This window comes from Dromaius novaehollandiae, chromosome 14 (assembly GCF_036370855.1).
Source record: "Dromaius novaehollandiae isolate bDroNov1 chromosome 14, bDroNov1.hap1, whole genome shotgun sequence".
Lineage (NCBI taxonomy): Eukaryota > Metazoa > Chordata > Aves > Casuariiformes > Dromaiidae > Dromaius > Dromaius novaehollandiae.
In genome coordinates this window covers 11,410,973-11,434,235 of record NC_088111.1, presented here as the reverse complement: position 1 = coordinate 11,434,235, position 23,263 = coordinate 11,410,973, and the positions used below count along the sequence as shown (strand labels likewise).

General features: G+C 43.6%; 1 protein-coding gene across 4 annotated transcripts in view; it reads left to right on the top strand.

Moving 5' to 3' along the window:
• The window catches only part of LOC112981020 (multidrug resistance-associated protein 1), a 57,026-nt gene extending 35,205 nt beyond the window's left edge, over positions 1-21,821 (top strand). For all 4 annotated transcript variants that reach the window (XM_064520335.1, XM_064520337.1, XM_064520334.1 and 1 more), the window contains 14 exons: positions 2,094-2,261; positions 2,656-2,833; positions 8,408-8,492; positions 9,375-9,513; positions 10,434-10,641; positions 11,548-11,858; positions 12,510-12,709; positions 13,221-13,347; positions 13,681-13,782; positions 15,469-15,615; positions 16,350-16,508; positions 17,862-18,028; positions 18,793-18,987; positions 20,259-21,821. In XM_064520335.1, coding sequence (XP_064376405.1) covers positions 2,094-2,261; positions 2,656-2,833; positions 8,408-8,492; positions 9,375-9,513; positions 10,434-10,641; positions 11,548-11,858; positions 12,510-12,709; positions 13,221-13,347; positions 13,681-13,782; positions 15,469-15,615; positions 16,350-16,508; positions 17,862-18,028; positions 18,793-18,987; positions 20,259-20,367 — 2,295 coding nt within the window. In that variant the 3' untranslated portion in view covers positions 20,368-21,821. The remainder of the gene's footprint in view (positions 1-2,093; positions 2,262-2,655; positions 2,834-8,407; positions 8,493-9,374; positions 9,514-10,433; positions 10,642-11,547; positions 11,859-12,509; positions 12,710-13,220; positions 13,348-13,680; positions 13,783-15,468; positions 15,616-16,349; positions 16,509-17,861; positions 18,029-18,792; positions 18,988-20,258) is intronic.
• The last annotated feature ends 1,442 nt before the right edge of the window (positions 21,822-23,263 follow it).

The following is a 23,263-nucleotide window of genomic DNA, read 5'->3' as shown; positions in this document are numbered from 1 at the left end:
CTACTTTCTCTTAAAGTTGTAGTTCATTGAAAACATTCTGTGTAGAAATCTTCTAGAATAAGAGGCAAATTTGAGCAGTATCTGTTGTCCTTGTCTTAAACTCAGAGGCAGGAAAACCTGACATCAATTATAGATGCAAAACATTTTACAATTGCTGTTTTTAATCGACTCAGAGCTACTGTGGCCATAGAGCAGAAAATTGCATGGAAACAGGAAGAGAAGCATCTTTTGAACACTTCAGTTTTATTTAAAAAAAATAGTGGCCCTTTCTTGCAAAAGCACGTACAGTGTGGAATTTAGAAACGTGCATAAGTGTTTTAGTGCTCTGCCACATGAGCAGGACCGGGTATCCCCTAACCACGCGGCCAGCAGCGTACACGGATGTAACCTGCCGAGCTGATGCTCTCCAGTCACCAGTATCAGCGGTCTGAGGCCTGACTGCACTTACTCCTGCGTTGTCCAAGCCAGTTCTTACCCAGCCATAGTCAATCATGCAGAAGAGGAGGATGCAGACTGCTTAAACAAGCTGCTCACCCTCAGTGCCTGTACAATAAGGAAGCCCAAGAGAGTGGAAGTGTCTGCGTGCTTTGTAAGGTACCCCAGAACATCTCCCTCGGGTGCTGAGTATTTTTAAGCTGCAGCTACTGTAGAAGAGACACGGTTCAGCACGCTGGGGCCCAGTAAGGTACAGGGCGTGTAAAGTTTCTTGTCAGTTTTTCAGGGGAGTTGATTAAGTGCCAAACCACCAAAGGAGTTTTTGTAACCATTCAGTGCTTCTGGCTTTTCATAATGTCAGAATTAGTCCTGATCTAACTGATAGTGTTACAGCAAACAAGTTTCAAACATGTTATATATCATAAGAAAAATGTGTCCTTTTCAACATGCAAGAGTTCTTATGTGAAGTCTACTTCCCCTTTTGTCTGTATTTGACACAACCCTATGTTGCTCCCTAACATAGAAAGTAAGCTACAGACAACGTTATTTAAGATACTTTCATAACGCTGACTGAAATTGAAAAGTTCATTTTGTTCACGAGACTGCCACTGAGAGCTTTGGAAAATCAGAGGGAAATCAGTCGCAGGATATGTGGTACAATTTTTTTTCAAAACAATGCAGCCTTTGTTCCAGATACTCTAAACTTTTCAAGCATGGGTGGAGGTTGTTCCTGCAAATTTCACATTTTGTCTGTTTTATTGATTTTAAGGAACAGTTCTATTTCTCACTGCTGCTTGTAGAATAGGAGCATTGTGCTATGGTGGGAATTACTAATTCATAATGTTTTGCTAAGTGTGGGGCTAGACTTTCTTAACTTCTAGTGCATTGAGGGTTTTTTTGTTGGTCTGTTGAGTATTTTAATCTTTTCCCTTCTTTGGAATGGCAGACACTGTTTGGGGATGAAGACCCACACTGGCTGCCAAGTTAATGGTGGCAATTCTGCTTCCAAGTGGAATTGTGTAACGCTTTGAGAAGTTTTATATAGCTATTTGTAACTAGGGAAAAGGTACAAAAATAGGTGGCTAATTTTTTATGAGACTTGTTCTGTTAATTGCTAGAATGAAGAGTAGTATTAGAACATAGGGATGTATGTTTTGCCTGCTGACTAGTTAGATACTCTAGATGAGGTATAGCTGCCAAGTGACAGTCCCAGGTCCAGATTCAGTCAGCAGCGCAGCTTTATCTTCCTTATAGGAAATATGGAAGGAAGCAGGCCAACCAAATTGGAGAGGTGTGTGCAGAGTTTATTAGGTCAGAGGCAGCACTGCAGAAATATGGCTGGGAATAAGAATAGCCTCTGAATGTATAAAATCTCTGGTCTGGATTAATTGCTTTACAAGACTAGTAAACTAAATGCGCTTTTTTGACTAACCCTTCATTGACAACAAGAACTTAATATGCACGCTTCCAAGAGAGGATTTTGACCCTGATTGCTCATGTTATTGGGGTAGTAAAATAATTCCTGGTACAGATCTATTTCTCACTGTGCTACAGCTCCTCTAACTTGTCTTAATCCCCTATGACTTGTCTTTCACAAACTATAGCAAGACGCTTCACTTTAGCTGTAAATAAAGGATCTTTCTTTCTTATCTCCTCAGGGTGTGAATTTGTCTGGAGGACAGAAACAGCGAGTTAGTCTTGCTCGGGCGGTTTACTGTAATGCAGATGTCTATCTGTTTGACGATCCTTTATCAGCTGTTGATGCCCATGTTGGGAAGCATATTTTTGAAAAAGTTATTGGACCGAAAGGGATCCTGAAAAATAAAGTATGTAATAGTAAGGGTACAGGTCTCTGGGGAATGATTTTATTTGTTGATTTCAAATGATTCCAAGTTTGACAAGTTCCATCTCCAGACTTCCTTCTAAGCATCTGAAAAAATGAAGTGATCCTTCTGAGACTTTAAGAAAAATTCTTTAAGTTTCTGTAATGAAATGTGCCCTGGATTCTGTAATTCAGAATTCTGTGAAGGAAAAATCAAAATACAAAGACAGTCTCCCCCCTGCGCGCCCCCCCCCCCCCAAAAAAATGCTGCATGCCTGTCTATTTATTACAGTATCATGTATATAATTCAAGCAGTGAGAGCAGTAGCTTAACCATTAGATTTAGTAGTTTGAAATGTTGAGATGTTGGAGTAACTTTTTTTTCCTTTCGATATTTAGACACGGGTTTTGGTAACCCATGCAGTCAACTATCTGCCCCAGATGGATACAATTCTGGTGATGACTGATGGAGAAATATCTGAGATGGGTTCCTACCAGGAGCTGCTGAAGCAAGATGGGGCTTTTGCTGAGTTTCTTCGTACATATGCTAATGCTGAACAGAACATGGAGAACAGTGGTAAGCTTACAAATAAATCTTCTTAGGGTAAGCTGATATGTGGCATATTAGGGCAGTTGTGTTAAAGGAAAAGTATTAGTAGTAGAAGGAAAGTTAGTTAAAGGAAACTGGTGTTTCTTGTGTCAAACCCATAGGTAGAGGTGTTTATTTCTGGGGGCACTGAATGTTGATGAGAAATTAAACACACATTCTTTCCTAAAATTTAGCAGAACATAGAGGAGTTCTGTAGTGGAATTACTCTCATTTAGAGAAAATTAAGACAGCTGTAAGGTCAAATAAGAGTCAGCTGGAGGATGTAGACTGTTCCCTCTGCTTTTTGGGGTGTGTGTCCTTTATGCAGATAATATGTTAGGGGTTGTGGGGTAGGAACAGCAGCTCATTTTTCTAGCTGATGCCCCTAACTCCTTTCTCCTGCTTTTACAAACTGCTGTAGAGCTGTACTAAGGAATATACTTTAGAGTTTTCTCTTAATTTTTGTTTTCCTGCAGACAGGTATGGTATTAGATGCTTACAGAGGAATTTAGTCTCTTGCCCCCAGCCTGTTTTCTTTCGTGGCCTGCCTGTGGTGGTTTCCTGACACTTCCACATATTTGTGAGCTGAGACTCAAGGTCTGGCTATCCCTGCTGTAAGCCAGCTCTCCTCTTGGAAAGGTCACTTGATATGTCCCAGTTGTCACTCTACAGACTGGGATGCTGGTTTGTGTGGACATTGGTTTACAGTGAGTGCTGTATGGTCGTTGTCTCCCACTGTGAGAAGTACTGTAGGAAAAGATTTTATGGAAACAGAATCTGGCTAACTTCTGTATATTTTCTGTAGGTACTCCTATAGTTAGTTCTGGTGTTGTCAGGCTTGCTGCAAACTTCAGCATATGAGACTTTTGGAGACAAATTAACTAGCCACCCTGTGCTTCCCCTTGGAGAGTTTATTTGTACAAAGATTTGCCTCCTTTAATTGCCTTCTTCTTTTAGCCTGTGTTTCCTCTCCTTTTCAAGTACTTGGTAGTTTTTGAAGTCCGTTACATTTAAGCAGGTTACTTTCCTGTTGCATTTAAATACTGAATCTTGTCTTGGAAAGAGAGTCAGTGCTTTATATTGTACCACGCTTGTCTGCAGCTATTTAATATAAAGCACTTCCAACTTCAAGATAACCCTGGTGGTTCACAGATTGCTGCTGTATCACGGGGTTGGCCCATTTGCAGCAAATTTGCTTCTTAGCTTTAGTCGAGTGATCTTTTGCCAAGGGTAAAAAGTGAAAAATAAGGATCTTATCTAGTTCACAGGGATAATATTAATATTTATTGGATGTGTAAAGGATAACTAAATATTATTAAAAATCACAAGTTCTTGGATAAATGCGGTGGTCTGTGAAGGGAGTCAGCCAGAGCTAGCAAGAACACTGGAGGCCCCCACATGTCTGAAGCTACATGTTGGTCAACTGTAAACATTAAGCTGGAGCAAAATGAAAAATTCTGGATTGGTGCTTTCTGGCCAGAACACGTCCCTCTTCTACAGCGGTGGGAAAGCCTCCCCTCCTGCCCGGCCCTCCTGAGGGCTGGCTGTGGGTCCACTCCCCGGCCATCGCTGAGGTTACCCGCTCTGCGTCCTGCTGCCTCTCCCATCCTGGGCCACCCAGCGCTTCCTCTCTGCTGGGGCGGGAGGAACCTGCGCTCCAGGTTACCCTCAGACTGCCTTGCTGTTTCACCCTTCTCCCATGCAGACTGACTGATGTAGCAGATCCTGACTTTTGTTTCAGTGATTTGTGTGTGTGCGTTGGGTTTTTGTTGGTTTGGGGTTTTTTTGTGGGAGGGTGGGTTTTTTTCTTTCCTTCTTTAGAATGGGTTCGGCATCTGCAAGGCTTTTCTTTGCAAAGCCTGGAGCAATTTTTGCTGTCTTTGTGGGAAGTAAAAGCAGCTAGAACTTACCAGAAGTGCACCATAAGGTCAAAATGCTTTTTAATGGTGTAGTTCAACTTTGGCCTTGACCACAGCGTCTAGAAGATAGAGGTATGTGGCACCAGTGGTATTTCCACATCTGTTACACTATGTGGACTTCACTTCAGGTGGAGCAGTCTGAGCAGTCTTCCTCCCCAGCATTTGGCTCTGTGACTCTGGATCAGCCAAATAAAAACCTGGAAGACTTTGTAATGGCTACTTGGGTTTGGGGTTTTTTTTTGTTGTTGTTTGGTTTTTTTTTTTTTTTTTTTTTTTTTTTTTTTTTTTTGGATGAAGACTGTCAGCACAGAAGACAAGAGATAGTATGGTACAAGATTAAGGTGCACAGAGCCTTGCTTGGCCTCTGTTTTTTTTAAATAAAAGAAAAGTCAAAAAGTTTTGTTCTGAAACTGAGAAGCAATTTATACACTGTTGAATTGAAGATATTCTCCTTGCTCAGTAGCTTGGTATTATACACTGGTGTGCATTTCTTAATAAAAATGGCCAGTGCTGTATTATGGGCTGGGGTTTCCTATCTGCTAGGAAAAGTGCTGTGCTTTGTCATCAGCACCGTCTCGGAGGGAGCTGAGCCTGGCAGCCCGCTGTGTTTTGCGGTTGCACTTCTTGCTAGCAGGAAGGGCTGAGCGGAGCTTGCTGCTGATGTTTGCGATAGGGTAGACAGCCCGCGCGGCATGTGCAGGGGCTTCGCTGCTTCCCGCCGCTCTGGCTGCTTGGAAGGCAAGAACTCAACAGCGTGAGATGCGTTGGCTCTTCTCCAGATGCTGCTGTGGGGTCTGGACCTGGGCGGTAACTCAGGAACCACCCGCCTGGGTCAGGAAATAATCTGACTTTCTCTTAAATTTATTTTGCTTATCTTCTAGCAAAATTCAGGTTTCCTCTTCTCATGAAGTAAAAGCTGTTTTCAACCTCTGCCACAAACAACAGAAGCAAAACCGGTTTGAGATGAGTGCTGTTAGGGTGTCGAGGTGCTTGGAAGAGGGAGGAATCTCGCTGTTTCTTGCTCATCTGTCCCTTGAGGCTGGTGCCTGGGGGCCGCGTGCTGACGGGCCGGGGAAGCGCGTGCCGGCACAGCTGCTGCTCCCGGGGCAGCGCCGGCCAGCGAGGCCGGAGAGCAGAGCTCCGGGTGACAGGGCACGGACCCCAGCACAAAAGCTGCCGCTTAAAGCATTGCCCTTGCTCGCTAGTGTTAACATCGAGGAGTCCCTCAAGTTTCCCGAATGAAGTCTCTCTTACCACTGGGGAAAACGCATATGGTCGTGCCCTGCGTGTGCTGGTGTTTTGTGTGGCTCTCAACGAGAGGTCACCTTAGAGTCGCTTTTTTGATCCTCTTTGGTAGTTCCAATAGGATCCCCTCTTGGAAGGAAGTTCCTTGATTTGTCACTTGTAGCAATTCAATTTGAATTTCTTTGCTTTATTTATTTATTTATTTATTTATTTTAAGATTGTCTTTTTCTTTTGAATGAGTCTTGGAATTTAAAAAAGGCTGTTCCAGCAAATTTAATTCTGCTGCGGGCATTTAGATGTGTTTGTGGTTTAGGTTGTGCTACTTGGATGCTTTTGGGCTTGCAGAGTTTGAAAGTGATTGACTGTGCTATAACAGACGTGAAAACATGTTCTGCAAAAAAAGTTAATGATATATGCTTTTAGACTCGGATCCTTCGTTAGAAGGAACGATTCAACCGCTGGAAACAGGTAACTGCTTCTTTTGCCATGTGGCTTTATATTAGTGCTTGTGTGGAGCAAAAAAATAGCTGCGTTTCACTTACAAGAGAGGCTGAGTCACTAAAGGAATTTGAGCTGCATGATGAAAGGTGTCTGCTTGGTTTGCCTGTTTTTTAGTGTGATGCACTAAACCAGCGACTGCAACAGTTGGTGTGTCAGCGCGTAGCTGCAGCTCCAGCAGCGGTTCTTAGTGCAAATGCTTTAATGTTTAAGCAAAGCTTCCCCCTGAAGATGCAGCTCCCACCCTGGGCTCGGGAGCATAGTGAGTGTACCCTGGCGAGGGAGGGCTCTGGATCGAGTCCCCAGGGTCCATTTGGTTCTTGTGTGTCTGCTTGGTATTTTGTGGCTGTTTGTTTGTTTGTTTTTCCTCTTTTTCTTTTCTTGGGGTGCTAGGCTCACTGTGGTAATTGCGAGAACTCTTTATGCTAAAGAGGTGAATGCAGTATAAGCAGGAAATCTTTGTAGCCTACAGAAGGAAATCAAATTTAAAGAGCTGCTACCAAGGGATGACTTGTTTCCAGTTTAGTTTTGTCAGCGGGGGCGTAGAGCTTGAGTGATGCCCTGAAACGATGGGAATTTTGAATGCATGATGTTCTTCAAACAGGAGCTTTTCAAAAGAAATGTTGCCAAATGATTAAAATAACCAACAGTCCCATATTTGTTTGCTCTTATTCATTATTAAAAATTAAATCACTGAAATTTTCATTTTTGCAATTGTTTCTATTCCTCTCTCTCTCTCTTCCCTCCACCCCCTGTTTTTTCTTTCCTCTCTTCCCCCCTCTCCTTGTTTTTGGACCACACTGAGGAGTTTGCTTTGAGTTTTTAGAATAATGAACCAGTGTTCAGTTTGCAAACACAGGAGGGAACAGCTTTAAGTTCACATAGTCCACGTTTTGTGTATTGATAAGCTGTTTACGTATACATTTTACTTTAGATTAAAAACATGCAAACTTCACATTTGAGATCTGCACAAGTTCTCCTGTATATCTTTGCAATGCAGATGGGCTTTTTTGGCTGTTTGGAGTATACATAGATCCTTTTAAATGCAAATTTTTTTTTCAAATTCTGGATAATCTTTCATATATGAAAATAGTGTTCCATTTAATTGATGCTTCTTTTTTTAGTAGTCAAGGTCATTTGATTTGTATTAGGAAAAGGATGACATAGGATAACTGGAACCTGGAAGTCTTACTCACGGCACTGTATTACACTGAATTAAATTGCTCAGAGAAACCTTTCATTTAATACTTCATGCTGATAGTTTTTGCAAAGTGTTTTAGGCAGTTGTTTTTTGTGTGCTACATCTTGTTCATACGTTATGGGATAACGGAAACTGTTTTTACAGAGGCTGTGGCCTTTGCTTAAATGAATGCAATTCCTACTGTTGCCTTACAAGCATCAGGATTTTTTGCATGTTACTTTGGAATTTTGAAGGAAGGCTCCTATCAGTGGCGCCTTCTGTTCTTACAGCTCCCTCCTGTCACTTACTAGCATGTCTTCTCATTGGGCTTTAAAATAAAAATAATTTGTAGCTGACTTTATAAAAGATGTGGTTTGAAGAGTAGATGATGCTTGGAGTGTTTTTCTACTGTGTGAGGCACAGCATGACTTGGTATTGCATACTTTAGCATCAAGCATGTCCTCGTAGTTATTTTAGATTATTATTACTGATCTATATTTGGTAGGAAAATAGAAAAATAAATGTTCCCTTTCTTGGCAACTAATCCTGCTGAGGACAGAGCTAAATTGCTCTGTTCATCTGGTCAATTGTCTTAGTGCGTGTAAATACTCACTTGCCTTCTCCCTTTGGTTTGCACACCAGGTCTGAACCTGGCATTTTGCTTGAAATTAGACCTTTGTATCTCTTTGCTACATTTTTCATGTTTACCTTTTCTTACAGATACAAATAGTCCAGCTGCAAAGGAAGGAAAGCCTATAGAAAATGGTGGCCTTGTAAATGAAGCCTCTGGAAAGCTGATGCATAGGTGTGTAGTCTCCCTTCCCCACCCCTCCCCTTTTTACTCAGTTGCGGACACACAGTGCCTTGCTGTTCATGGTATTAATTCACTGGGAGGAATATTCATCTACAGTTGCAATAATAACCCCCTGCTCCTTTTTAGTACATCGGAGTTGGTTACTTTTCTGCTTCATCCCTTGATATTTTGCACTTATGATTCTTGGCTGACCTTGAAGTTCCCAGTCTCAGCCAGCTGCTGTATGCTAGGCAGCTTTTATCCTGCTTTGGAGGTGGTTCTGTGCTTGACCGTGTCAGATGGGATGCAGGGCTAGATGGAGCTGTGGTCTGAGCTAGTACAGCTGCTCTTGAGCTTGAGAGCCACAGGCAATCATTTAGATTATACCTTCCTAAAACTACCTCTTAGTCTGTGCCTTGTTCTTATGGTGCTCTGGAGATACTGTATTTCTGGGAGCTGATAACTGCTTGGGAGTAAATTTGCCCATTTTGATGCCGGTGGGAATACTGTTTTTGGTATTTGGTATTAGATAGCTGTGCTGTATATAATGGTAGTGTTTGTAAATGTTGATATTGGTCTTCACCAAGGAATTTTTCTTCCTAGAGTCTGATTGCTCAGCCCAGGCTGCTTTGGCTGGCTAGCTGTCAGCTAGTGTCTAAAGACAGGTGCTTGAGACCTGAATGTGATCAAGGAAGATTACGAATGTGCAGAGTGCGGGGAGGAGAGAAACGATGGTAACTGCTTGCCAGGCAATGGCTCATTAGGAGACTGGTTATCACCACGGCAGTGTAAATCAGCATCCTGACGTGTCGGCACGGGCTGTTGAAGTCTGTTTATGAAGTAAGCACCAGGCCCATGTTATGCTAAGACTGAAAAATAAATCTCTTTAAACAGGCAACTCAGTAACGCTTCAACATACAGCGGCGAGACGGGGAAGTCGCAGCACCAGAGCAGCACGGCAGAGCTGCAGAAGCCACTCGCAGAAAAGAATTCCTGGAAGCTGACGGAGGCGGACACAGCGCAGACTGGGAGGGTAAGGCTCCCCTTCCTCCCTCCTGTGCCCCCTTTCAGCTTCCCAGAAACCCACGGGGCTGAGAACGATATAACTTTTGAAGACTGTGAAACTGCATTGAGGAAGGGCTAAGTGGATTCCTGAGCTTGCTGCTTGTTCTGTAGCACTTCATGGAAGTGTGGCTGAGCTGCCTGCTCCCAGAGCTGAGCCCCAGATCTGCTTGCAGAAGTGTTCTGGCATCAACACTTTTGTTTCACATTATGGGCCCAACCGCATCAAAGTTTAAAAGAAGACATGAAAACCTTGTGGCTGCTTCTTGGAAAGAGGTTGCAAAGTTGTGACAAATTAAGTGACCTAGTGAAATTTGTCCTTCAGTGTAAGGAGCTGGAATTGCGTCAGTTGAATTTAAGCCAAGTTTCCACTCCTAGATGCAAACATCTAATCTCAGGATGCCCAGAGCTTTTTCTGAGAAACCTGAGAGACACACGTCTGGGAAAATGGCAGTTATATCTCCCAATAATGTTGCTTGAATCCCGCTTAAAGATAGATCAGAGAATACAGTCATTTGGAGCAGGAGTGTTGTTATAGGCTATATAACCTTGTGGTAAAAGGAGAGCACCAAAAGTTGGAACCCCTGTTTTTAACTCTGCCACTGATGCTCTGCGTTATTTTAGGCAGCCCTCTCCTCTCCCTTCCCCTCCCTCCTCTGGGAGGTGAAAAGAGGGTGTGTGCCTGCCTGGAGAGATACCGCCTTTGGCACACCTTCACACAACCCTTTGCAACTCGTGTTACCGGGCACTGGCTTTCTAGTGTACAACTGCCATGTATTTTTATGGCCTGATGGAGGAAATGCTGGCTGTAAATAGTGGTTGAAGAAAGGGGAACTGCTGGGTTTGAAGCTTGCTTTGCAATGTGAGTGTGTTTTCCCCTTCTGTTTCCAGGTAAAGGCAACAGTGTACTGGGACTACATGAAAGCTATTGGACTCTTTATCTCTTTTCTGAGCATCTTCCTCTTTATGTGTAACCACATAGCCTCCCTGGCTTCCAACTATTGGCTAAGCTTATGGACAGATGACCCTGTTATCAATGGGACCCAGCAGTACACGAATGTCAGACTGGGAGTGTATGGAGCGTTGGGAATTTCTCAAGGTTTGCTTGGGCTTACCTATTTTAAGATTAGCTGGTTCAGATTGTTTCTAATGCTCTGCGGTAACTTTGTATCCCTGGAATTACAGCAAAGGTTTGCTAAGGAGTGTCTGGTTGTGTGAGTGTGTTGCTTTATTTATTTATTTTTTAAATTGGAAAATTAAAACTTAAAGTGAACCAACCTGTAAAACCATGCAATTAGTGAATTTGATTTTCCTTTTTTCATATGGAAACAAAACCAGAACAAATGTGGTTGCAGGGTCAAATGAGCCATGAGTCCAGGTGATGTAAAGTTTATCCCAAGAAATGGCTCTTTAGTCTGTCGACAAACCTGAGTTAGCCCCGTTCCCGGGGTCAGTGTGTGACGTGATCCCCTGCTGCAGTACCCTCCTTGGAGCCTGGTCGGCTCTCCTGGAAGCGTGACCGCGGCCTGGCTGAGCTGCGTAGGCTGGCATTGCCTTGGACTGTTTGAGGGCCCATCCCAGTCAGCAGGGGGAGGCCAGCTGCTTTTTGTTACGTGTCTTTTTTGTGGTCAAAGTTTGTTTGGCAGAAAACCTAACAGCCCAAGTATGGCACTTCAGAATTGCTGTAATAAATCCTGCAATAAGAAATAAAAAGAATCTTACAATTGAGTGGTGTTTACTCAAGGAATGTGCTTAAATACCTCACAAAACTTTGTGATGGAAAAACAAATTCTTCCATGAGAGATGTGGTGTTTTCACTGAAAAATATTTTGAATTACTTGAGACATGTGGTTCACTAAGTGTACCCAAATTCCTGGGATTATTGTGCTAGAGATATCTGCTAACGCTAAATGATGACAAAATGAAGGAAAATGTTTTGTGTGAGAGGTGAGAGCAGAAAAATAATTTTTTTTCCCTCCCTGCTTCCTTTCCCCCCTCTGTGCAGGTATTGCTGTGTTTGGCTACTCGATGGTTGTGTCGATAGGGGGAATATTTGCTTCACGACACCTGCACCTTAACCTGCTCCACAACGTCCTCAGGTCTCCAATGAGTTTCTTTGAACGTACGCCCAGTGGAAATCTGGTGAACCGTTTCTCTAAGGAAATGGATACCATTGACTCCACCATTCCACCAATCATCAAGATGTTCATGGGATCAACGTTTAATGTCATTGGGGCCTGTATCATCATTCTGCTGGCCACACCAATAGCTGCTGTCATTATTCCACCTCTGGGACTTGTCTACTTGTTTGTGCAGGTAGGAACGTTAGCCGGGGCACCTGGGCTGGTGCTCGCTCTCTCATCCTCTGTTATTTAAGACAGTTCTTTTCTGACTCTGCAGTAGAATGGATTTTAATGTGTTTGAATTGAGAGTCTGTGTTTGACTGATGGTGCATGGCTTATAATTTAGTGAATTTAGCAGAGTATTTCCTACCATTGTCAAGTGTAGAAGTCTGACTCCTGTGCAGAAGGTAAACCTTTAATACCTAAGCAGACTTTCTGAAAGTGCCATTAAGATATTGAGGCAAATTCTGTATGACTTTTTGTTCACAGCCCAAATATGGAAAACGTATGGGCTTTTTTTAAAGCGTTCTTCTGAACAAGAGAGGCTTGCGTGCACATCTGCCAATGTGTGCGTGTGGTCAGAAAAGTGTTTACAAAGCAAGAGAAGAGATGGCAGCCTTTCACTCCTGTCTTGTGTAGGCAGAGTGCACTTGCTTCGCTTTGCTTTATTCAGCAGAACTGGTACAGATTGAGAGAAGAAGCTGGTTTCTGGTTTTGACTCTTAAATTAGTGAATCTATCTGTCAGGCTCCAGTAGCAGGTCTTAGGCTCCTTGATAGATGACAAGTTGTGCCTTGTCAGGCACAATATGGACATAACCATAATTTTGACTCTTTGATTTGCAGAGATTTTACGTGGCCACTTCTCGCCAGCTCAAACGCCTGGAGTCTGTCAGTCGCTCTCCAGTGTATTCTCATTTCAATGAGACCCTCCTGGGAGTGAGTGTCATTCGAGCCTTTGAGGAGCAGAAACGTTTCATACAGCAGAATGACATGAAAGTGGATGAAAATCAGAAAGCTTATTATCCAAGCATTGTTGCAAACAGGTAACAATGGGAAAGAAATATTGAAAGCTATTTATATAAGGAGGACGTGGTTCTGCTGTCTGTGTTCTTTCGGTCACAACTCTCTGTGTACTTGTCCAGGGTACGGATGCCTTTGTGGCTGTATCTGTTTCATGGATGCTTTGCTTAAACTTGTGTGAAGGAATTAAGATTACTTCTGAATTTCTTTTCTTCCCAGGTGCTTCTGTCTGTTCTGGATAATATTTCTTACACGTCTTGATTCATTGATCCCAATGTAACCACAGCTGCTTTCTGAACTAAAACAGGAATTCATAGCCCTGAAGGGTTTATTAATTTTGTACACATCTAGGTTTGTATGCTGCTGGAGCAGAGCCTTAAATACTTTGCAATTCTTGTGTCACTGGCAGTACTCAGATGCTATATCATAAATCTTTTAAAAACCAGATGCATGGCAGAACATTGGTCAGCCTCCATTCTGATCCTCCGCGGGCGAGGTACTAAAAAGATGCATTATGTTTTTTCTGCCTTGCAGGTGGCTGGCAGTCCGTCTGGAGTGTGTGGGGAACTGTATAGTCCTCTTCGCAGCATTGTTTGCAGTGATTGCACGCAACAGGCTTAGCGCAGGACTGGTTGGCCTCTCGGTGTCCTACTCATTGCAGGTATGAAAAAAATCTCTGAATTGTAAGGCTGCATTCGATGGCCAGAACCCTGCTCAGGCCTTGGAGGGAAAGCTAAAGTAAGGAACATTACAAAGAGAACCCTAATTAAAATCTGGAAAGATGTTGGAAACTACTGCGTCCTGCCTGCATGAAGGGATGCAGCTCAGAAGACTCATCCCATGCACATGAAAGACATTTGTTTTTTTCCTATCTAGCACTGATTAATAAAAACCATATACATTCAGTGAACTTACAGTGCTTTGGTCATTTGATTTCATTATTGCAGGGAACACATCTTAAATGTAAACTACATGTATGTTTTTTTTCTTGCAGATTACAGCATACTTAAATTGGCTGGTTCGTATGTCATCTGAGCTGGAAACCAACATTGTTGCAGTAGAAAGAGTCAAAGAATACGCTGAAATGGAGAAAGAGGTGCAGTGAGTTGTCCATCACAGCTAGTGCTTGGCAGATGTTTTGTTGGACTCACGGTCATATCATTTGACGTGAGGTTGCATGCAGCCTCCCTGGTTGTATAAACAGGAGCATAAGGAAGCTACAGCTCCCTTAACATTTTATCCTTTGTCACCTAGAACATCATCAGCTGCTGCTGAAATGCTTTTCCCCCTGTGTTAACTCCTCACTAGATAAGCGCATGGTACACAAAATCTATCCTGATGGGGGAAGCAAACAGCCGGTCCCTTCATTAGCTCTGGGTCAGTGTTTGTTTGGAATTGACGCCCTGAGGCAGGCCTCCGCTCTGGGTCACCTCAGGTTCCCATGCTGCCTACAGCTCCCCGGCGTAGCTCAGGAGTGCCGGCGTCTGCCTCGGCTCTGAGCTCAGCTGTGCAAAGAGACCAAAGCTAGCGGTCTCCTGGGGACCCCCTTGGGGCCAGGATACTGGTCTCTCCTTCGAGGCTCCAGCACGTCCAAGTGGCTGCGCACTGCCTCGTGTATGAAGATCAGCAGAAGAGCTCACTCAGTTGAAGCAATGGCAGCTTTCCAGATGGGAGGTCTTTTCCTCCTTGCCAGAGGTTTCCTTTCGCCCTCCCAGCGCCTTTGGCTCAGTACTCCCTTGCAGTTTGTCTTGTGTAAAAGTCAGAGCCCTGTTCTGCAGCCTCACCCACACCCTGGCTGCCTGGGCTGGAAGGTGCAGATGGACATGTCCTCTGAGCTTTGCAAAAGCAGGAATTTGATAGAGCTGAGTGCTGTGAGTGCTTTCTAGGGACAGGCTGTAACTTAGTGTGTAATTCCTATGGGTGCTTTTGAGGTGTGTGCCAATCTTTATACCTTTTTATATAAGAAATGTGGTATTCTGCCCTTTCTAAGCAGTGGAGCTGTGCAAATATAGTTTAGGTTTCTTAAGTGCCTAGATATTTTTTTTTTCCCGTGTGTGTCTTTTTACTGTCAATGTGGGGAGGAAAGACAATTTACTACTTTGCTTTGATTCAAATCAGTTAATGACTCACTTCATCTGCAGTTGTGTCCCTTTTTGGCTACAGAGCAGTTCCCCATGGCTCCTCTCTGCCGTGCCTGTTACTTGAGAACCTGACCTGAGTCACTATTTTTGCAACCGAACCTTATGATGACCCTTTCTAGAACTTCTTCTTGGGTCCTGGTAGCGAACTGATGTTGATAAGGTTAAAAGCCTTTTTGTTTGGCACTGGCAGTGTATACGCTGGGGTGTGCTCTCTCCTCTCCCACCTCCAGGGGAGACCGAGGCAGCAGCTGTTTATCACCTCGTAAATCTTCTAGTGCTCGTGTCTCAGTCAAGCTGCTTCTAGTTGTATGTCTGACTTCCCCGATGGCTTCCTCACTGTGCGCTTGTTGTATAACTGGGCTATCCGAATACATGGTCCCTCTGTGAGTCTAACATTTAAAATAAAAGGAAGATTTGTCCAGCAAGTGGGACGTGTGATAGCAAACCCCTTGGTTACTTATACCATTTAATCTGCCGCAGGGTCTCTTTCCCTTTTTCCCTCACCATCATCCCAGTTCTATTTGCAAGTTGCACACCAAGGATTTTTCGTAATTGCTTTCCTCAAGTCCTCTCGCAAATACTGAGCCTGTGTGCTGCTGAAGGATAAAACGATCAGATATGTTTGTGTGTGGTTCTTTCAGGCTGAATGGAGTATTGAACAAACCGCCCCAGCGAGCACTTGGCCCCAGGAGGGGAAGGTCGAATTTCGAGGCTATGGGTTACGTTACCGGGAAGACTTGGATTTGGTTCTGAAAAACATAAATGTTACCATAAATGGGGGCGAGAAGGTAATGAATCTGAATTTGTACCCGAGGATGGTTGTTTATAAGTGTGCTTGTATATGCCAAAGAGAGGTCTAACCCTGTTCTGTAGCGATACTGGAGTCCTCAGGAGCTTAAAGAGCTTCTGCAGAATGGGAATCCCTTTAGACCTGGCAACTGTAGTGGGCCTTTACAGGGGGCATCCTGCATCTTTGCATGATGTTAAGAAAGTATACGTTCTTCCTTTACATGCATTAGTACATTTTATTTGGACAGAAAATTGGAGTATGCATGAATAAAAAGGCAGAAATTCACATCTAACACGTCTAACACATCTATCCCAAGCAAAACGTATAGTATGAAAGTGAGTGTTTTTGTTTTAATTTTGTCATAAATTCAAAGAAGATCAAAAGGTCAAGTCAGCAATTAACTGCGAGCATGAACCAAACAAAAGGTTAAGGGATTTTTGGTCTTCTCTGTGTGAGTCCATATGCCTTTCCAGGAGAATTGAAAACTTCTGTGAGTGGGTTGCTGTTTCGATACTGCCTTTTGTGGGTTTTTTTTTGATTGGTTTGTGTTGTTTTTTTTTTTTCTCTCTCCTTCATATTCGATGATTTTTCTTGCTGTTCGATAAACCTCTGTTGGCTATTTAGGGGTTTGATAGCACAACAAATGTAGCAACCTTTTGAAATGTATCTATTTCAGGTAGATTCCTGGAAATGCTTTAACTCTTCCTCACTTTCTGTATGTCTTACCAACAGATAGGAATAGTTGGAAGAACAGGAGCTGGGAAATCGTCCCTTACTTTAGGTTTGTTTCGGATTAATGAAGCAGCTGAAGGAGAAATCGTTATTGATGGAATTAATATTGCAAAGATAGGACTCCATGACTTGCGGTTCAGGATCACCATCATCCCTCAGGTAGGTGTGAAATGCTGCTGTTACCTGAGTTCATTTTGTAACGATACTGTTCCTGTAATGACCTGGGGAGAATATGTTCCTTTTCTGATCCGTAGCTGTGAAAAGGAGACATCTTACCGTGCTCTTTCGTGAACTTGAAACCGGTTTCTTTCTAGACTAGCGTCGGTTACTTGAGCTGCATAACAAGTGACAGACAGTTGCTGGGCTGTGACTGGGTTGAGTGTTGTGGAAGCAAAGCCTTGGCCTTTGGACTCGGGGGCTTTGTCAGCACCCCATGGTGTCCTTTAGATGTTCTGGATGTCTCAGCCTGAGAGGAGGTCTGATCCCAGCTGAATACCTGCTCAGGGCGCCTTAGTAAGCTGGGACCAGTTGCTCTTTTGGCTAGTAGAGGGGAAGTAAATTCTGAGTAGAGCCACTTGCAGAGAGCCCTCAGTGGAGGTGTTCTCGAGACCAGTTTGCTCTGTGATTTTAGGTAGTTCCTTTCTTTTTAGAAACTGTGTAGCCCAGTACTGAGGGATTGGGATGCTGAGTTAATATTTCAGGCCTGATACATGCTCTGTGCAAAGCATTCTGACCTCGGGAGGGTCTCCTGAGTGGGGCGTGCGGCAGCCTTCGCTCACAGACCCCTACACACAACCATCCCAGTTTAGTCCAGCAACTGTGTGTTTGACAGTTCAAAGCATTTGGAAATGTGGCTTTTCAAGTGTTGGGCCCGCAATCTCCTGCCTTGCCATTCTTATTGTATAGCCTTTATTGCCTGCCTGCTCTGATTCAAAATAACACCCTAAAATGTGTTTATATAAATCATGCTTGCAGCATGCTGGCAAAAACAGTTGAAAATGCTGTAAGAGATTTTTGCGTGCTGCTTCTCTTCAAAATCTGTGGGGTGACTTTGCTTTCTCCTTTTGATCACCTACCTTCCATTAGTTTGACTCTATTAAGTCAAAACTATTTCCAAAGCAGTATTTCTTCAAGTCCAAGAAGAAAAATGATGCACTGATTTCATTAATACTGTACTGGGGAGGGAGCACCTGTTCTTTCACTCAGTAACTTGGTAAAAAGTAGTAATTGGCTGGTTTTCTTCTGAATTTGTGAATTACTGACTCATGGAAAGGTCTGGAGTGCCAGAGTCTGCAGAAGGCAGAGGTCAGGCCCCTAGAGGCGTAAGGAATATGGGTGAGGAAAAATAACTTGCTGTTACTGGGGAAAAAAATGATCTCTCATTCCTAAATTGAGTAAACTGGCTTGCTTATAGCTGCAGCTGGCCATGTTTTCCTTTCGCTATCTAGAAAATATTTTGGGAGTGTTTGCTATGTTCTGTGCGCATTGTTGATTACCTCTTTCTGGGACTAGGATCCAGTATTGTTTTCTGGGTCTCTGCGTATGAATCTTGATCCTTTTGACCAACACTCTGATGAAGACATTTGGAGGTCTTTGGAATTGGCTCACCTGAAAAATTTTGTATCATCTCTTCCTGATAAACTTAATCATGAGTGTGCTGAAGGCGGAGAGAACCTCAGGTATGTAAATGAAGTTTGCTTGTGAAAATTACGTTAAGAACTAAGTAAGAATTGAGACACCCGTGTGCCTTCCCTGTGCCCTCTCCCACCTGCAGCTGTTTCAGGCTCCAGTTTAGATTCTCCTTGCGGTGTTATGTGTGCTGTGCAATAACTAGATTTCCTACTTCCAGGAACCTTGCAACCCATTTGGGACAATATGAACATACTTTAAACTCTGAAGTTAGTGAATTTAAAATAATTTAAGAAATACTCAGAGAATGCTGCGAGGTTTAGCTTCCCAGCTGAAGCAGGCTTGGGAAGCTTTTTAGTAACAGCAGCCTGCTGTTTATAGCAGATGCTCTGAACTTACTGTGGCTCTTGCCCAACAGATGCAGTTTTCCTGTGGGAGTTGTAGCTTGCTTGCTGCACCATAAGAGGGATGTGTGTTCAGTCTGCAGAACCCATTTAAAGTCCAATCCTCAGCACTCTGCATTGATTCAGTGTTCCAGCCTCATGTGGTCATGCTGGAACCATTTGTAACATGTTTTCTTTTATTGCACTGCTTTGTTGCAACAGAGATGTTGCAGTTAGAGATGCAGATACCTACTTTACAGTGAAGTAGTAAGAAAGACCTCATCTATTTTGCTGGATTTTTGGCACCTATCCTTTTTAGCAGAGACCTTACAAGAAATTGCTAGGCTTTGAAATGAAATACTGCAAACCTGTGATCATCTCTTTTTTTTTTTTTCTTTTTTCTTTTTTATCGTTTTATCCCACCTGCATAGTGTGGGACAGCGCCAGCTGGTGTGCCTGGCTCGGGCCCTGCTCAGAAAGTCTAAAATCCTGGTTCTGGATGAGGCCACAGCTGCTGTTGATCTCGAGACAGATAACCTTATACAGTCAACAATAAAGTCTCAGTTTGAAGAATGTACTGTTTTAACTATAGCACATCGTCTAAACACAATCATGGACTACACAAGGTAAAATAATACCATTTCTCTTTTGAGAACTAGTGTGCGTGACTTGTATTGAGCTCTGCTTGGATGAGCATCTTTGTCAGCTAGCTGTAGACCACTGCGTTTTTACCCACTGGCTGGGCAGTGTGTATTTGCTGTGGCTCGCGATGGCTGTGCTTGGCCTCGGGGGCTGCTCCGATCCCTCTGTCGCACTGCTGTCGCGCCAGTGCTACCCAGATAGACCAGGAAGGGGAGGGAGGCCAGGAGGACAGCGGGAGTCTCTTCCTGGGTCTTGCTCTAATATGGGTTTAGGCATAGCTGGAAAAGGCACCAGAGCCTTAGGGAGCACATACCCTGACCTAGGCGCAGGCAGTGTAAGGAGACCGAGGGGTAGGTCCTGCGCTTGTCTGAAGACTATACAACCTCTTTTCTTTCTCTCAGTTTTGGTTATAGTTCGTATGACCTCCTTCATCCACAGCAAGCTTGCTCAGATGTGGTTCAGGGCATAACTTTTTTTTCTTATAATTTCAGTTTTAAGCTGTCTTGTCCTTTCTATCACCGAGTGGCAGAGAGCAAAGTGACCAGTGATAAGATTTTTGTCTGCTCTTGTAGACCTCTGTTTATACTGTCAGTGGGGAAAGATAAGAGAGAAGCATTGCCTGCACCAGACCCGCAGGCGTCCTTTCATCAGATTAACGCCCAGTTAAACGCATCAGCCGGCAGCACTATGCGGCAGCACCTGCTAAGGAGCTTTGCCAGCATCTCTGCAGTGCCTAGTTAATTGGTGGAGGTAGCAGAAGGCAGTGTTTTAACTGTGAACTGACTTTCATGACTTGCTTTTCCAGCCTTCCTAATTACAGTTGCATGGTTGTGTTGCGTAAGCTGTGTCTGTGTGTTTGTCTGTGGGTGCTGTATAACCGCAGTTAGTGTGGTGCAAAATTGAGGGAGCCTTACCCCAAACTTCACAAAGTTGTAGGGGCTCTCACTTAGCTTGACAGTAAGTGCTGCCTTGTAGTTTCTGGTTGGCTCAGAGCACAGTCAAAACAGTCTCATGTCTGCCTGCAGATGGTTGAGTAAATACATGCTACTTAAACAGACCAGACAGGCCATCTGCAGTGAGATCAGCAGGGACAGAGGCGAAACCCCCTGTTCATTCGTGTAGTCCGGACCATCTTTCCTTGCATGCAAGGATTGTGCTGCAGTCAGTTTCTGTGTCTGCATATAAATCTGTATTGATTGGCATTCTGCACTGATCTTGTTGTGAACTTTTTCTTTCTTTTTCCCTTCTTTTACAGAGTTTTAGTCCTTGATAGAGGTGAAGTTGTGGAGTGCGGTAGCCCAGACAACCTACTTCAGAAAAAAGGCATTTTCTACAGTATGGCCAAAGATTCAGGCTTGGTGTAGCATTTGAATTTGGTTTGTTTGCGTGGGGAAGGGGAAGGTGATACATTCAGAGAACTGTAACTTTGACTGGGCTGGTGCGAACTGTGCTGTTCAGTCTCAGACCTTGCGAGGTCAGCCAGACCACAAAGATGGAAGTAACATAAAAATGCAATGTCTTTTTCTTGTTTTTTTGTTTTTCTCCTTAGTATTGATTTAGCAAGCCTGCTTTAGGAGAGGCACATATACTGGCCAAAACACTTCAGAGACTTACGTTAATTTTTGCCTGAAATCTATCATACTATGCTTAAATGTAAGCTGGAGTGATTTGTCAGAGAAATTCAGAAAAGCTTTTCCTTTTCATCTGCTCTTATGTTCCAAAGCCCCATTTTTTGTTTAAAATATTTTTGCAAAGGCTAGTTATTTGCTTGTTTGCTGATTCCTCATTTGATGAGCCATGTATTGTGGGGCGTGTTTGGAACATTTTGTGGCATATAGTACTATAGTCCAAAGACTTTTTTTCTTGTGAAATAATGCGTGTGCCAGATTTTCTCATTATGGCATTTACTGTACATGGTTAATGCTTTTATGCATTCTCCTAAAGGTTTCATATGTGTTTACAGTGCATAGCAGCAAGTTCACTGTAATGTGTCAGTAGTGCTGAGGTGAAAAAGCACAGTCAACTTCAAAACAGTATTTAAGCACGTCCGGAATGACAGTCACTCCGAAACCAAATTGTTGCAGCAGCTGGCGTGTTGCAGTATGAAGCACCTGATTTTATACCTGGTTCACTCAGGAATTCAGACTCGGATGGAGAATCCTGGTCACATCTGGGGGGGCTAGGCTTAGAAGTGAGGATTTGTCTGAGCAAAGGTTGCTGAGTTACAGTGTAATATTGATTGTAATACCCTTGACTTGGGCAGTTCTGTGCTTTAGTAGCACATCTGCCACATCAAGGACCATTAGCCTTATAACAAAGAAACATGCCCTTCATGCTGCTGCTGCTGACTCAGATTTTGTGGGAAAATGTTCTGTTAAAGTTTAAAAAGAAAAAAAAAAATCTTTGTTTTACTGTTTTTAAAGTTGTGTGTGTCAGAGGGGTCCAATAATCCAATCAACAGTGGAGTCTGGTTTTCAAGATCTTTTTGTTGAATGTTCGTTTTTCTACTGGAAGGAAAAAAACAGTTGCATTTCTGATGTTCTTAGCAGTCTTATTTTAAAAGAAATTGTTGGAAGAAGGCAAACTGAGTTAGATGGATCCAAATATTCAGCACTCTGAGAATGTGGACTTGTGTGAAAAATGTTGCTGACTAGACAATTGTCTTCTCTTTAGAGTAAAGCTATTTATTTTTTTGTAAATTATAACTCTCAGAAATTGAATAGACTGAAATTTTCTTTGGTATTTTTTGTAATGACTATATTGGAAATACAACTATTTGCAAAGAACTTGCAGTAAAAAAAAATGGTTTGAATGATAACATGACCTGTCGTCTTTTGTTTCATTTGACAAATTCATAGCTTCTGCCGTCTGGGTTTCTGCCTTGAAAACAGAAATTATTGGAGGAGTCACTTCAGAAGAATTGTTGAGACTAGTCAGACTGCCAGGCTTTGATGTCTGGGAGAAACCTTCAGGGCAGATACCTGTGTGCCGAGTTTATCCTGCCGTTTGAGTCCCGTAGCTTGCTAAGCGGGCAGGCAGTGGAGCTGGACCGCTGGAGCAGGGTACAGTGGCGCTGGGGAGAGGATCCTTTGCCATCCCCGTGGTGCTGGGGTCCTGTATATCTGCCGGGCTTCCTAGGTGGCTTGGAGTTAAGTTACTCTAGGAAAATGATACGGGCAAGGAGTGCTTGATTTTTGTGGCTGCATGGGGGTGTGGGTTGGGTGGGTTTTTTTGTTTGTTCGGGTTTTTTTTGCCATCCTCCCTCCAAATCACCCAGCACTTGCGCAGCACTGTGGTGGAAAGACTGGAGTAAATGCTTAGTAAGGAATGGAGTACAGAGCAGAGACTGAAATGCGTTTCAGACTGGTAAGATGCGTGGCGGGTATCATTTTATTCAGCTGCATTAAAATGGAGGCGAGTCGGACATATCTGCAGAGGAGACCCAGAGGAGCAGCGGAGAGTACCAGCACGAGGCCTTTCCTGCTTGGGGGCAGACAGGCATCCTCCTGTTGGCTGTTAAATTGCAGCTATGTTTGAAGAACCACGATGCCTCTACAATCTCTCCCCTGCCAGCTGCTCCCAGGAGAGCCCTGGGAAGGGCAGGGAAGGGACCACTGGCGTTGCCCTACCGGTCAGCAGAGCTCCCTGTGCTCCTGTTAGCCCCGGCGCGCTGCTCGGGGCAGGGCTGCAGAGAGGCCCGTGATGAAATCAGACTGGATTTCAAATAGCTGTGAAGAGCTGGGTGGGTTTAATGCAGCTTGTTACTGAGATGGGATATCTACGCGTGCTCTCCAGGTCTGGGCTTGAGTTCTGAAAACTGTTTCACTGGTCCAGGGTCCTGTTGGGTCCAGGTATCGCTTCCAGTAAAGTTTCCAATGTAATTCATAAAATCTGTATGTGACCAATCTCTATGTGAGCATCTGAGAGGGAAGAGGCTTGTGCACTTAAAATCGAGGATGCATTTGAAAATGTGCCTGAATAATAGTAACATCTTACAGCTGTCCGTATAGGTCATGCAGTCCAAGGAAGTTGTGTTACTGGAGTTCATTTGTTCTTTAGTGGAAACTGATTTTGGATTAGAGAAAAAAACGCTTTCCACTGCATGCCAAGTAAGTGAGGTTTACAAGCTTCAGCATGCTCCTGTGAATGAGTCCTTTGCCAACGGGGGAACTGCCCTTAAGGAGTGGGATCTGCGTGAAGTGCAAAGCTTGCAGAGTTGTGCTGCTTCTGGATAAAGTGTTTGGCAGTGGAGTTGTCCAC